This window comes from Schistosoma haematobium, chromosome 2 (genome assembly GCF_000699445.3).
Source record: "Schistosoma haematobium chromosome 2, whole genome shotgun sequence".
Classification (NCBI taxonomy): domain Eukaryota; kingdom Metazoa; phylum Platyhelminthes; class Trematoda; order Strigeidida; family Schistosomatidae; genus Schistosoma; species Schistosoma haematobium.
In genome coordinates this window covers 47,258,209-47,271,455 of record NC_067197.1, presented here as the reverse complement: position 1 = coordinate 47,271,455, position 13,247 = coordinate 47,258,209, and the positions used below count along the sequence as shown (strand labels likewise).

At 34.9% G+C, this 13,247-nt stretch overlaps 1 protein-coding gene across 3 annotated transcripts; it reads left to right on the top strand.

The window, feature by feature from the left end:
* Positions 1-3,778: 3,778 nt before the first annotated feature.
* On the top strand, positions 3,779-10,380 carry MS3_00007124 (uncharacterized protein). Of its 3 annotated transcripts, XM_051215377.1 has the most exons (9): positions 3,779-4,027; positions 4,064-4,543; positions 4,575-4,739; positions 5,506-5,550; positions 6,677-6,741; positions 7,160-7,223; positions 8,267-8,353; positions 9,458-9,606; positions 9,791-10,380. In XM_051215377.1, the coding sequence occupies exons 2-9, from the start codon at positions 4,474-4,476 to the stop codon at positions 10,004-10,006; spliced, it is 861 nt and encodes a 286-aa protein (XP_051068600.1). In that variant the 5' UTR covers positions 3,779-4,027; positions 4,064-4,473; the 3' UTR covers positions 10,007-10,380. The 3 variants fall into 3 exon arrangements, with proteins under 3 accessions (XP_051068600.1, XP_051068601.1, XP_051068599.1); XM_051215378.1 differs by lacking the exon at positions 5,506-5,550; XM_051215376.1 differs by having other exon boundaries at positions 5,506-6,741.
* The last annotated feature ends 2,867 nt before the right edge of the window (positions 10,381-13,247 follow it).

Below are 13,247 nucleotides of genomic sequence, written 5' to 3'. Positions count from 1 at the left end.
AGTGGTGTTAAGAACTCAGAAGACTGCACAAATCAACGATTGTGTTAAAATCAAAAAGCGAGATTGTCTGACTTGATGATGTACGCAAACTAGCTCTACACCTATGTCCAAGTATTACTTTTAACTGACTCCAACCATCCAACATCAGAACATAGTACAAATGTTTGAATGTGGATCATATTACAGTTCGATCTATGAGATATGAAGATATGTATAAATGACCAGATAGGTATGATATTCGTCATTGCTCTGTATTGAACTAATCGTCAATATTAGTCACTACATTTATCCACAAGCAACTTATTGATCTGCATCTTTTTGTAAATTGACCAAATTGATTGATTCTTAACGACGGAAAACTTACTTATGCCTGTTACTCCTAATGGAGCATTGGCCGCCAAACAACATTCTCCAACCCATTTATTCTAATCTGGGCCTTCCCTTCTAGTTCTATCCGATTGATGTTCATTCTTCTCATGTCTGTCTCCATTTCTCGGCCTAATGTGTTATTTGGTCTACCTCTCCTCCTTCGACCTTCAGGATTCCACGTGAGAGCTTGACTTGTGACACAGGTGCGTGTTTTCCTCTGTGTGTGTTCTATCCACTTCCAACGCTTCTTTTATTTCATTCATTCGTCAACTGGAATCTGTTTTGTTCTCTCCCTTATTAGGCTGTTGCTGATAATATCTGGCCAACGGGTTCGAAGTATTTTCGTAGATATCTGTTATTAAACACTTGTATCTTCTGGATGATGACTTTCGTAATTTTCCTGGTTTCCCCCCATACAGTAGAATTGCGTTCGCATTTGAATCAGATCCACCATGTTCATCAATGAAACTGTCCAGCTATGTGAAGCTTTTTACTTTTTCCGAATCTCCATCAATTGTGGTTGCATTGGTGCATTCTGGGTTGTATCGGAGAATCTGACATTTCCAGTTGTGTATATTGAGACTTACTGCCGTTGAGGCTATGTTAATCTGATATTCCTCTCCTGCATTTGTTGTTGCGTGTGCGATTGAAAAGTAGGTTTAAGTCAGATCATCGGCGAAGTCTAGATCGTCCAGCTGTATCCTTGATGTCCACTGTATCTCATGCTTCGTCATAAACGTTTTCAATTTATGACCAAGCATTAGTGATAAGTCGGATATCTCTGTGTAACCTTGTGTGACAGCAGAGCATCATTTTCATATATATCTCGTTAAATAAACATTGAGAGTTGCTTGTGATCAAGTAATCAGAGTAAATTATATCCCCTGAGTTTCAGAATTCATTTTGTATTTAATGTATATACATCCTGAAGGAAATGATTACATAATTCATGCCAGTAGTTTACAGATGTGATCAGCATTTAAAATGTGCTTGTCTTTGATTTGATTACCATTTCTGTTGGCGTCTTAGTTTATTAGGATGTTAAGCTGTTATATGTAATTCGTGAGGTTAACTAAACTTGTACGTTTTAAAACAGACTATAAACACCGAACATCGTCTAACTAAATCAAAAAACCTCCTAAATAACATCAATTCAAAACATGCATATGAGGTTGTTCAGACCAACGTGGCTGTCAGGCTATTTACGAATTCATCTCAGAGTGTTCATTCACGGACAACTTCATCTGCTTTTTATGGCAAAACTAACACGAATTTCAACACGAGATGATATTTCAAAATGTATTCGATCTCGTGTCAAATCTGATTGCCCTCACCCAACGAACGTATCCAACTTCAATCAACATTCAACACAAACACCCATATGGTAAACAGTCGAGTGCGTCTATCCAAAATATCGTGTTGCAATTAATTTCTCCGCCAGGGTAATTGAAATAAAACGAAACACAGAATGTCATGTGGAGTTTTTCAAGAAAATGCTTATTGTTCATAGTTTCACATTCAATGAAAATGAGAAGTATCAACCAGTCGAGTCTAAACGCTTCTAGATTATTATAATTATGAGTTCCACCGATATACAAACTACGAAAGTGAAATCTCGAGAATTCAGTAAGGTAATGATCACTAATTTAGAATTAGATGGTAAATGTACACAGCGTATATTCGCAGCTGATGCCAAATTTACTCAAAAATGATAGAGAATTTCATTCATTTTTCTGCTGTGTGTTTGTCAGTCATATGAATGCATCATTAGAAAGCGACATTCCTTTCTATACTCAAAGTAAATAGAAAACATCAGATAACGTGATGATTAAGATAAAATATGGTGAAAAACAACAGAATCTTTGATCATTGACATTTCTACAAACAAGAAATGCGGTCAACAGACAGATATTGGCATATCACGCATTCAGTTAATGTACTCTATTATTTTCAGTAGTGTTGACTTTAGAAGAATATTTTCTATACAAAAACGTAAAGTAGATTGGAAGAACTAAAGTAGATGGGCTGATTATGTGGAATATTCAAACACATAATCGTGACTGAATTGACAAGGTACAGCACACAGTGTAAACGGTTTCACGAGTACAAAAATAGCACGTGTTGTGTTCACGTCAAACAAATCCAGTTCATCGACGATAGTATGTTCCTGATGGATAATTTTATCTTCTGCATTCGCTCAAATACACTTTTGTGTTGTTAATCACATAATGGCCTCGAGTATATTAGGGACTTGAAAGATGAGTGTCCACCTAAGGAAAGTGGAGAAGACGAAATACAAACAAGTGAAACAACAAACAGTCAGTGATATTCAATATGGAATTAAAATCACGCATAAATATATCTCTCTGATTATCATTAATTAGCTGTGTCAATTAATATAGGTTTAGAGAAAGTCTTCAGGAATAATTATTAGGTTAGATTCAGTTCATTATCAGTTGTGTCTTCAACGCATATTCACCTGGCTCTTCAGAGGAGTGAACGGATTAAATTACTCTGCATACTCAGAGAATTTAACTGTGCAATGTCCATGTTAGCCCAATCCACTTCATTTCCAATGAACTCCATTTCAATATGTTTGAATGTATTAGGTACTTTTGTAAACCGCTCTATTTTATCACAGACTACTACTACCCTGCTTCTTTTTAGATTTCAACAGAAATTGAGCAAAGTAATGTTGTCAACAGTTTGATGTGATCTAATGTACATCCACAGAGGTCTGTTAATTTCTTATAGCTCTCTGTATGTACCCAGTTATTTACCTGTCAATACAGAAAGTTCTTGCATTCTATCACAATGATCTAACATAACTATCTTTAATCGTCATTATTATGTTGGTCAGATAGAATGAATAGGACTTCGTTTAGAAGTTATATTTTCTCATTGAACTATGATGAAATCGTTTAATATAATTTTTATTGATATGAAATTGAAGTGTAAATGTGTAAATGCTGAATTCCCATCCAAACAGTTTGTGTCATTTAGATTTGAATCAATCAAATAGAAACAATACACTACTGACAGTTTATAAAGAGATATTTACGGGCAACAAACTGTTTGTTCGTATTTTTCAGTAGCAAGTTAACCAACCGTGTATTATGAAGCATTTTCAATTACATTCAAAGGCAGTTTGATCAACAGGGGTCAGGAATATCAAACAACGATAAATAAACTATAGCTCAGGTTCTCAGTAGATAGAAGAATATTGAATAACGATCAGTTATTCCACTACCATGATTGGTCAATAACGAACATATTATTACCAAGAAATTTGACCTTCATAATGGTCACTTTGAATCATCAAATCAGAATAAAACAACCAAACACCCAAAAAATCTATACATACCAGACAATTTCTAGTGAAATTTCATTAAGTGCTTTAAACGACATGATGAGGTGAGTGCTAGCTGAACACGCAAGGTAAATGAGTGTATCGTACACATTGAAATTTGATTCCATGAGATCACGTTATTTTATTCACCCGAACCATTTTAGATTCAATTCCCAATATGATCTGTTCATACGAATTTCTATGATCTTGAACTTGTTTTCCGAGTTCTATAACTGCCAAGAAATTTGTAAACATCCGGATTGGAAGAACTTTAAACAAGTGATTTTTAAGAATGAATCATATCAATATGTAAGTAATCAGCCAGATTCTAATAGTCATATACAGTCTCATCATTATCATTACTCACAAACAATTAGTCTCAATCAACCTCATCCAGTTGTGAATGGCAGTTTCAAGAAATTTGACGTGGATAAAGTGAGTTGATCACATTTTGTAGTGGAGGCGCTATTCCTGTGTTTTCACCTGTTAGACAGTTGTACGAGAATCCCCGTTGAAGTATTACGAAAGCCAAGTCAGTACATTTTTTATTTTCTTAATTGGTAAGTCTATATTTTTCTTTGAACTAAAATTGTTATTGAGTTTTCTTGATCACAAACTAATCCCATGAATTTTGGTGGATTTCCGAACGACATTATCAGCAAAAATTCAGTTAGAAATGCCGTTCAGAAGAACGATGAAAGCTCCACAACCAAACCATCTGGCTCAGAGAACAAAACTCTATTACAATCATCCAAATGGGCTACAAATCTTCTCCACCATCTAAATCCCATGAATCAAAGTTGATTCAGTGTTTTCAGCGAATTTGTTTGTCCATGCAATTCTTTTAATTATTCAGTTTATCTCGAAATCATTTATCCATTCAACGTGAAATTATCAATCAAACTGCATGTTTTCATTAACAAAAATAAAGGTGATTTAGAAATATATAAAAACAACGAAAGAATTGGAGAAATCTCGAACGCTGTACCAAATTTTTTGTCACCTCGTCTTTTGAATGAGGGTGAGTTTTTCATAATATTCGGTTGTAGTTTGTTTTGTTTACTGTTCTCATATTCATTTTGCATATATGGAATCTCACCGACCCGACATTCCTCAGTAATGTAAGTGAATCAAAGTAAACAAATGTGCAGTAATAAGCGATGTTCTGAGTTAAATCAGTATGTACTATTAAAGTCGACAATCTATCAAATATTATTTGATGCCCTAAAATACTTTTCTAGCACTTACTTGATTCCGAAATGTTTAATGTCTATGAGTCGCTGTCTGTCGACCATCGTATATTCAACTGTATCTCTATAATCATATTCATATTCATACGATTTTCGAATCCAAACACTTTCTGAAACAGCGAACTAATGAACGAATGTGCAAGATTCTTTACTCAAACAAGAACACCTAGAACATCAAGTTTAAATCCGTATATCTCGGTCAGCTATACGAATTGATGATTGACAAATTCTGACGTCCAATAAATATCAAAAGACAGTAATTCAGTCGAAAACGTTTGAGAGAAATTTACGGAAGTGTAACATTTTTCTCACTTAGTTGGATTGAAACGTTCATCATATCGTCGAACTGACAATAATCCTTGAAGCTTCCTCATAAGCAATGATCGAGCATTTCATCACACCATTTCAAATAAATGCAGGAATGAAATTGATAACTTGTATGCATAGGTAGTCCATGTTAAAACGTACATTTATTAAAACAGATGGATTTTCATTCTACACAAATTTCATTATCTATTTTTATTTTCAATAATTCAGAGGGATTATTCGCTGTCAAATGGTTTCTTGAAGGAAAAGATAATGGTAAACGTAATTCATTGCATGTGAATTCCTCACACTTACTTCTTCACTCCCTGTGGTCACTCACTGTTTGTGCGATTCAGCTCTCAGAAATTGGACACGTAAATATTTGTTACTTTTCTGGAAAATGAGGGTTGAACAAAATATGAAATCCATTCACCGTTTGATCACAATGATTGGGAATTGAAGCTTAGTTGAAATGAACTGAGATAAATTAGATATGACGTTTTAAAAAATTGATCTTTATTGCCTGTTTGAAAACCTGTTATATGTTTGTCACAAAGCCATTCCTGTGCACATCATATTCATCTACACTTCCATCCATCGCACAGTCATTCCTATATATCTATATATCCTTCCAAATTGAGAAATCGTTGAGATTACACATTTAAATCCATTCGTCTCTCATCTACAACAAACAAACACTGCGGTCACAGTAACTTGATCGATTTAAATATCCATATGTTAGGTTATCAATGAGATTCTCAAGTTGCATTTGTGCGAAAACCCTCCACAACTTATGTCATACGTACTTAGAGTCGATTGTTTCAAGGAAAATTATAGCAGCTATTGCGTACGTGCGAATATCTATGCAATATTAGACCTTCAATGAATAGGTAGTAATACAATGGTATTACAGCTTCAGAGACTAGGCATTTCACACTAGTTTGGAAGGATGTATGCTCGTTTCATTCTTATGAAGTCGACTTAAATGTTTTGAATGCGAATCCGACTGAAGAAAGCATTTGACACGACTCAGTAAATATCGGCGAAATTTGATCACTTTGTGAGTGAGCATATGCTGTGTTACACCTATCGTTCAAATTCTAAGTATCGTTAGTCTTTCAATTGTTGAGGATACATTCATACTCTCGAATGTATTGAGCTTAAAAAACAAATCTTCTTGTTGCAAGAAAACAATGGATAAAAGCTTTAGCCAATGGAAAATTAGTGAATGTTATCTACATAGACTTCAGCAAATTGTTTAACAAGATGACAACAAACGGACTGCAATTGAAGCTAGAAAATCATGGCATGGCTTGACCTCCTGTATTATGGCTTAAAATGTTTTTCAAAGGTTTCACACCTACTTTTCGAATTCTAAGGATCGTTAGTTTTTTAATTGTAGAGATTACACCCATTGTAACCAATGTGATATATGCAAATGGGAAGATATCTATCTATTATGAGAACGTAAGTTACAAAATTGAATGAACATATAGTTTTGTTTCAAGTACTTAAGATCATTCTACTATTTTATGTTTCTGAATACTGTCGAATGTATTAAGCTACGCTGAACACGATATAAGAAGACCAACATTTTGTGATGTGCCAACAAACAATTTGACTATGTAATGACAAAAATCACACTAGCACGTTTTATAAACGTGAATAAATATAAGTGAGATGATATCAGTTGTAACAACGATGTGTTCTTGCCAAATAGTGCCAACCAGTGTTTGTCAGAATAGTGTATGTAATGTGTCGTATTCTGTCAGACTGTACTTCATCTTCCAATAGCCGGCTTTTCGAAACCCATTTCTTCAATGATCAATTTGTTTTGATATAAGAGGTTGTGTGCTGACAAATCCTCGTTCCGTGTTTCTTTCAGAATATTTTGCAAATTTCAGAAAATAAGATGTTAGGAATGCAAGGAATCTTTCAATGTGAAACAGGTAAGAAACTTTTCAAAGAATGATCTTGACAGTTAAATGTAATGTGACGTATACAATCAATGATCTGTTTGCTTATGCTCATATAACCAGCAATCAGGAGTAAAATAACTAAGGTGTATGAATGTTTCTTATCGCAAAAGTTTGGATGGTTAATTAGAAAGGTTTTAGACTTGTGGAAAGCGATCAACTGAACAAGTCAGGGATATATGAGCGACGAAATTAAGCAGATAAAATATCGACTTCTTTTTTGCGCGATTACTTACAGTACAACCGTCACACTTGCCTTTCTCATTCATATCACCACTCAATCCATAACAAAGTGTGTTTCATATATGAAAGTGATGAATAAGAGGCATCTGAAGCTAATATTTTCTTCACACAATGGTCAATCCTATGTGTTCTTGAAAGATAAAGCTAAGTTTCAATCTGAGTGAATGAGTGGAATACAGTGTTTCATGATCACATGTGGGAAAATGCAACAAATATTTGATCAAGTGATATATGTTGATCGGTTGAAGTGAATTACTGAGTAGGTAGATGATGTAATTTCTATATTGCTCGTTCGAATTCTCCCGCTTGTCTCTTATTGATTCACGCGCTTTCTGTGATGATTGCTTTGATGTTGCTTTCGGTCACAAGCCATGTAAGCAAATATGGATGGTGGTTAGCAGTGGAATCGATTGCTGTCATAAATATCGAAGGTAGGATTGGGTTAACATAGCAGGAATGAAATACGTTTCCATGCTTCGTACAAGCCAGTAGGTATTCGGACTGAATAGTTGATCGAATTTCCGTATGGCGTTTGAATTGAAAGGTCCTCAGCTCTTGTTCTCGAGTAAACATCAACGCCGAGATGGAAGAATATCCAGCTGAGACTTTTTAAATAAGAAGGAACGGTAGTCATCATTTTTTTTTCACTTGATGCTCCCATGTTGTTTATTTGTAAGCTGAAATGTGAAAAATTGTTTAAAGGGTTGAACTTAAATTTTTCTGTTGTTGCTCATAAAGGAAATCTAAATGTTACGTTTTTTCTCTTCATTTAGTCACACAAGATAAGACGAAACATGAGATAGCTTTTCCTGCAGAATGGGTCAAAAATGGCACGTTAGTGGAGTATGAAGTCATCGGCAGTATGTTAAACCTTATTTATCATCATTTACTATTTTCACACTTGAATCCATCCTTCTTATTTCCACACGCTGAAAATTTCATTTGAAACTGCAGTCATCTACCAAATGACATCCAGGCATCCGACCAAAAATACTTTTCACTTATCACTAGTAGCTACGCGTCGATTCACTTTTAAATATTAGGAATGATAAGGTACCCATTTTGAACGATTATTAAAGTCTTGTGGACAAACTCACAAAACGATGTATGAGATGATCGTGATCTGGAAAAAGATTAAGTGACAGTGAGTTGATTTTGGATCGACCAGGGAGCTTCTGTTTTTCCTATTTGGTACATGTGACATCAAATATTTCTGGGGCATTGAAATCACAAGAACGCTTCATGTAATTGCGATTAACCTCAAAACGATTGTCTACTTTCCGAAATCTCTGCTTTGTCATACATATCCGACAAGATGAAGATGAAGAAATTTGACGCCATCAAAACACATTTCATCATAAACAGTCTCAGAATTATTTATGTATTTATTTATCTCAGAACTAATGACTTATTCAACTAGTCTGTTGCATTAATCGACAGCACACAGACCAGAATGCAGTCACAAAATTTGTTATGTTTTCTCATAGTAGAACAACTAAAATCTTTTCAGGATAAAACGGCAATGATGATTGGAAACACAATGTTTTTCTTCATTTAATATTCGACTGAATTGAGCTGAATTTGTAGTCTAAGAACAGCTTACTTTCCAGCACTGCTTTCATGAAAAGTAACTCTGCGTTGTCGAAACATAATATGCAGTAGGCTTCGCTGAACCCAGTAAGAGCATTTTGTGTAAATTTCTGAATATAAACAGTGATTGAAATCTGTCAAGTTTGCCAGTCGTCCATACTTGACATTCAATTTTGTTTCATTCAATGCAAACACGCCGTTGTGAAACATTATTGAAATTGAATGTATACTGCATTGTGATAACAATTCTCCAGTGAATGAAGTAGTCACATAACACAGAAATCACTATCATGCAATTGAGTGATAGTTGCATGTATTGTAATTCTCTTTTACTTAAACATTCGAATTATTGTATCACCTAATTACTTTTACAGCAATTTGTCCAATACACAATTCAAGTGAAGCATGCCAACAAGCAACAACACCGAATATAACATGTATTTGGTGTGAGAAATGGAACACGTGCATTGACAGTAATCATCAGGATAATCATTTCTTTAACGTGAATGATTGCCATTTCAAGGTATGTGCTTGCTTAACTGATTGTCAGATCGGTGGTAAATGTTCTGAATGATTGTACAAATGCACATTTTGTTACTGTTTGTTGAATTTTATTTTGTCACTTTTATTGACAGTAATGCGTAATGAATTAATCAAAAGGTATTTCATCTTTTGTGATGAATGCTACTGTTTTGTTTATTCAAAAGATCCCGGATGTAAACGATGTGAGTACATCGACACCCATGAATCACAAAGAAACAACATTCGGGAATACGACTTTTGAAATAACTGAAGAAAGTAAACAGAACAAATCACTTTGGTACCTGTATATTGTTATTCCTTCAGTCGTCTTCTTCTTTGTTGCATGCATCGGTTGCGTTATTTGGAGATGGCTGCATAAAAGACGAAGATATAATGAATGATCCTCGAATATTCTGACCAAGTGCTTTTTTATTTCGTATTCTATTTGAAAACTCTGGACTTAATTATTCATTTCAATGGTTCGGTAAATTTCTTCACGGAACTATGTGTATTTTGTCCTTGCCTACGTAATAACCGATGTACACTTGTTAATAAAATACCGGACACGGTTTTTAATATTTGCGTTTTTGTCTTCATTAAAATCTGACTTGTTTTTCGAGAGTTTGACAACATCTTGTTCTTGAACTGGTGGTGTTGTGTTTATTAATCATCAATGTGCACGTTTTGGAATTTTCGTCAATATCACGTCGGACTACTGAAAAATATCATTTGGAATATGCGACGGTCATTATTGCAAATTGACCTGTCGGAACACACATCATCAAAACATAATTAATCTCTTTCATCCTTCGTTACTTTATTATTCATTGTTCAGCAAATGCTGAGTGACAAACTATGGTAATTCGTTCCAAATTTTTATTGTTCACAGAAACAATATACGGCCATTAGTTTCAATCAAAGCTTATTCCTCAAAAGGAGCTAAAATGGAGTTGTCGTTTTCAGATTCAAAAATCATACCGAAACTGAGTTGACAGTTGCGTGTTTTAACCATCACAGTGTAAATAGGAGTTCAAATTTCTCTAATGGATTGTACTTCTCCTTAGATTTCACGTTCATGTGTTCAGCTACGTTTTGCATGTAGACTCTGTGTTACACAGTCATCTGATTTCTGGAAGTGTATCTGAATAATATGCCAATGTGTATAATCATATAATTGATGTCTGCAATTCGAAGCATAGCTCTTCCAACACTGATTTTTCCATGAAATAATATTTGATATACAACATTTGATATTGAATCATCCGATGTAATTTTAGGTTTAAATAGATTTCGAACTTGTTACAGGTTTCTCACATCAGGAGCCCCTAAATGCCATGATACGGCCGAGAGTGAGGAGAGTCAGCCCTCTCTCTCCAAATGCTTTCACATGGCCACGTGCGTACATTCCCTGTCAAGGACGTCTTACTCACTGACCTCTTGTGACGATGCGAGGACAATATGCGAATGGCTGGCGAATAAACTATGTTGTTGGACATGGAGTAGTCACATAAAGGAGTTGGAAAACGCTAAGTACTAATCAATGGTGTACATAGGCTCTAGTATTCTGAATGAATAAATGAGATGTGAATCAGTTATCAGTCAGCGGCTACCATGAAACTGCATCTCCCTTGTTGCTCAACCGCTTTGTGGATTGCACCTTTAGGTCGAACGCTCACCCACCTATTTCGTTTACGGCAACCCGAAAATACCTTAACCCTCACACAGATCGAGTGATTAATGTGGTGCATATATACTCGGTACCTCTTTGTACCGATATTTATGTGTTGAAATCGATTTGTTTTGTGTTCAGCAAATAATATCGTTAGACTAGATAATTACTGCTGCCTGACGCCATCGCATTGGTATAAAATAAGTTGTAAATCGAGTTTGGGGTTCATTTTGTGTACTTCATTTCGAAAGTTTTGTACATTTTGTTGAACGTCATGATTGTCAATTCGTTATACAGTTACCAGCTCAACTTATAAACTAACAATTTTCTTATTCGCTAACAACTTTACACTCCGCCAAATTTCCTTCAATATTGTAACTCACTTGTATCCGATTTTCGTTATCGTGCCAACTGTGTTTTGAATGTTAATAGTGACTCCAAAGTGGAAAATCAACTTTCGTTCACTCAACCAACGTGATAGAGCACCAAGCAATATAGATGTCCGCTAAATTATGAATAATGACTGTTGAAACATCTCAAAGTAGATAATCACGTGCATAGTTATACCAAGTTAAATAAAATCGGTTCCAAAAGTCATATATGTGAGTGGTCACTTCAAAAGATCTATTTCATCAACTGATCTACAAATCATAAGGTCGATGACTTCCTTCAGGTTTGCTACAGCACGAAACCCGGGTCCAGCATTTCTCGTCGACAACCTCCAATCACCATCTAATCTCACAATAGTGCACGCAGTGTTGAGTCACCTAGACTGGTGCATCATGGTCGATAGCACGCGATATACGCTAATGAGGACTTGACACACAAGACATTGGTGACCACACAGTGATTAGTCAATTGTAAAATACTTAACATTAATTTAAATCATCAATAATAGTCAAATAGGAATAAGGAAAAAAGAAAAACATTACGAAAGAGGACTCCTTCAAAGTGACATTTCTATAGTTGGTCAAATGCTTCTATATTATTGAAAATCACAATGAAGTACAGAAATACTTGGAATAACTTATAAAAGGTGCCGAAACACAGTCTGAAGTAGATAAGTCATAAAACTACAGTTTTTCGACTTGTATATTGAGGATGAGAAAACTGATATAAATCTCGTACTGTCTACACAGCTTTCAGAATCTCTAACAGTTACTGGTAATCAACAACTTTACCATAATCTATTCAATCGTTTCCACTTATTCATCTCCTTGACGTTCATGCTAATGTGGCTATTATTTAGTCATTACAAGTGTTACATTTTTGCCCAGATTTTCATTCAACTTCACTAACGCTATAACTCATATTCCCTTGCATCTTCGTCAAGGGAATAAGTACTTATTGTACATGAGAGAAAAATGGGTTTAGTTAAACTCTGCCAAACAGAATAGTAATAATCTTGTTTGTGATATTGTGACAAGTAGTCATTTGCGTTTTTGATGTTTTATTACTTGATGTAAGCCGGCTCTTATCAGTGAATAAATGAATAAATAAATGAATTTTATTACTTCACACAGCCCTTATCGTTAGAGATAAACAAAGTTTCATATATAAAGCAATCACGTTCAGTTGAGTGAGAACAATTTTCACGTCTTTCACCTTATCTTCTTGACTACTACTTTGAAACAGTAATGAGTTGAAGTAAAGAGCTCAGACAGCAGATTTCAGCCGACTCCTTGAACAGTCATGTATAAAAAAAGGATGAGCGAACGAGCACTTTTTCACCAAATGAAATTGGTTAGTAAGTATCTCACCCCGAAAAATTATATCATTCACAATATTGATCATTAGTGTGCTATCTTAACACAGGAGAGAACTAACATCACAGCTGAAAGATAAACTTACTTTGAATACAAAAGACGGACGGATGATACAACGCTTAATTTACAAAAACGGTTAAGCGTTTCAAAGTAAATTATGTGCAACAAAAATCTCTATTGGGTGGTACAATTCTTTTCAGCTGTATG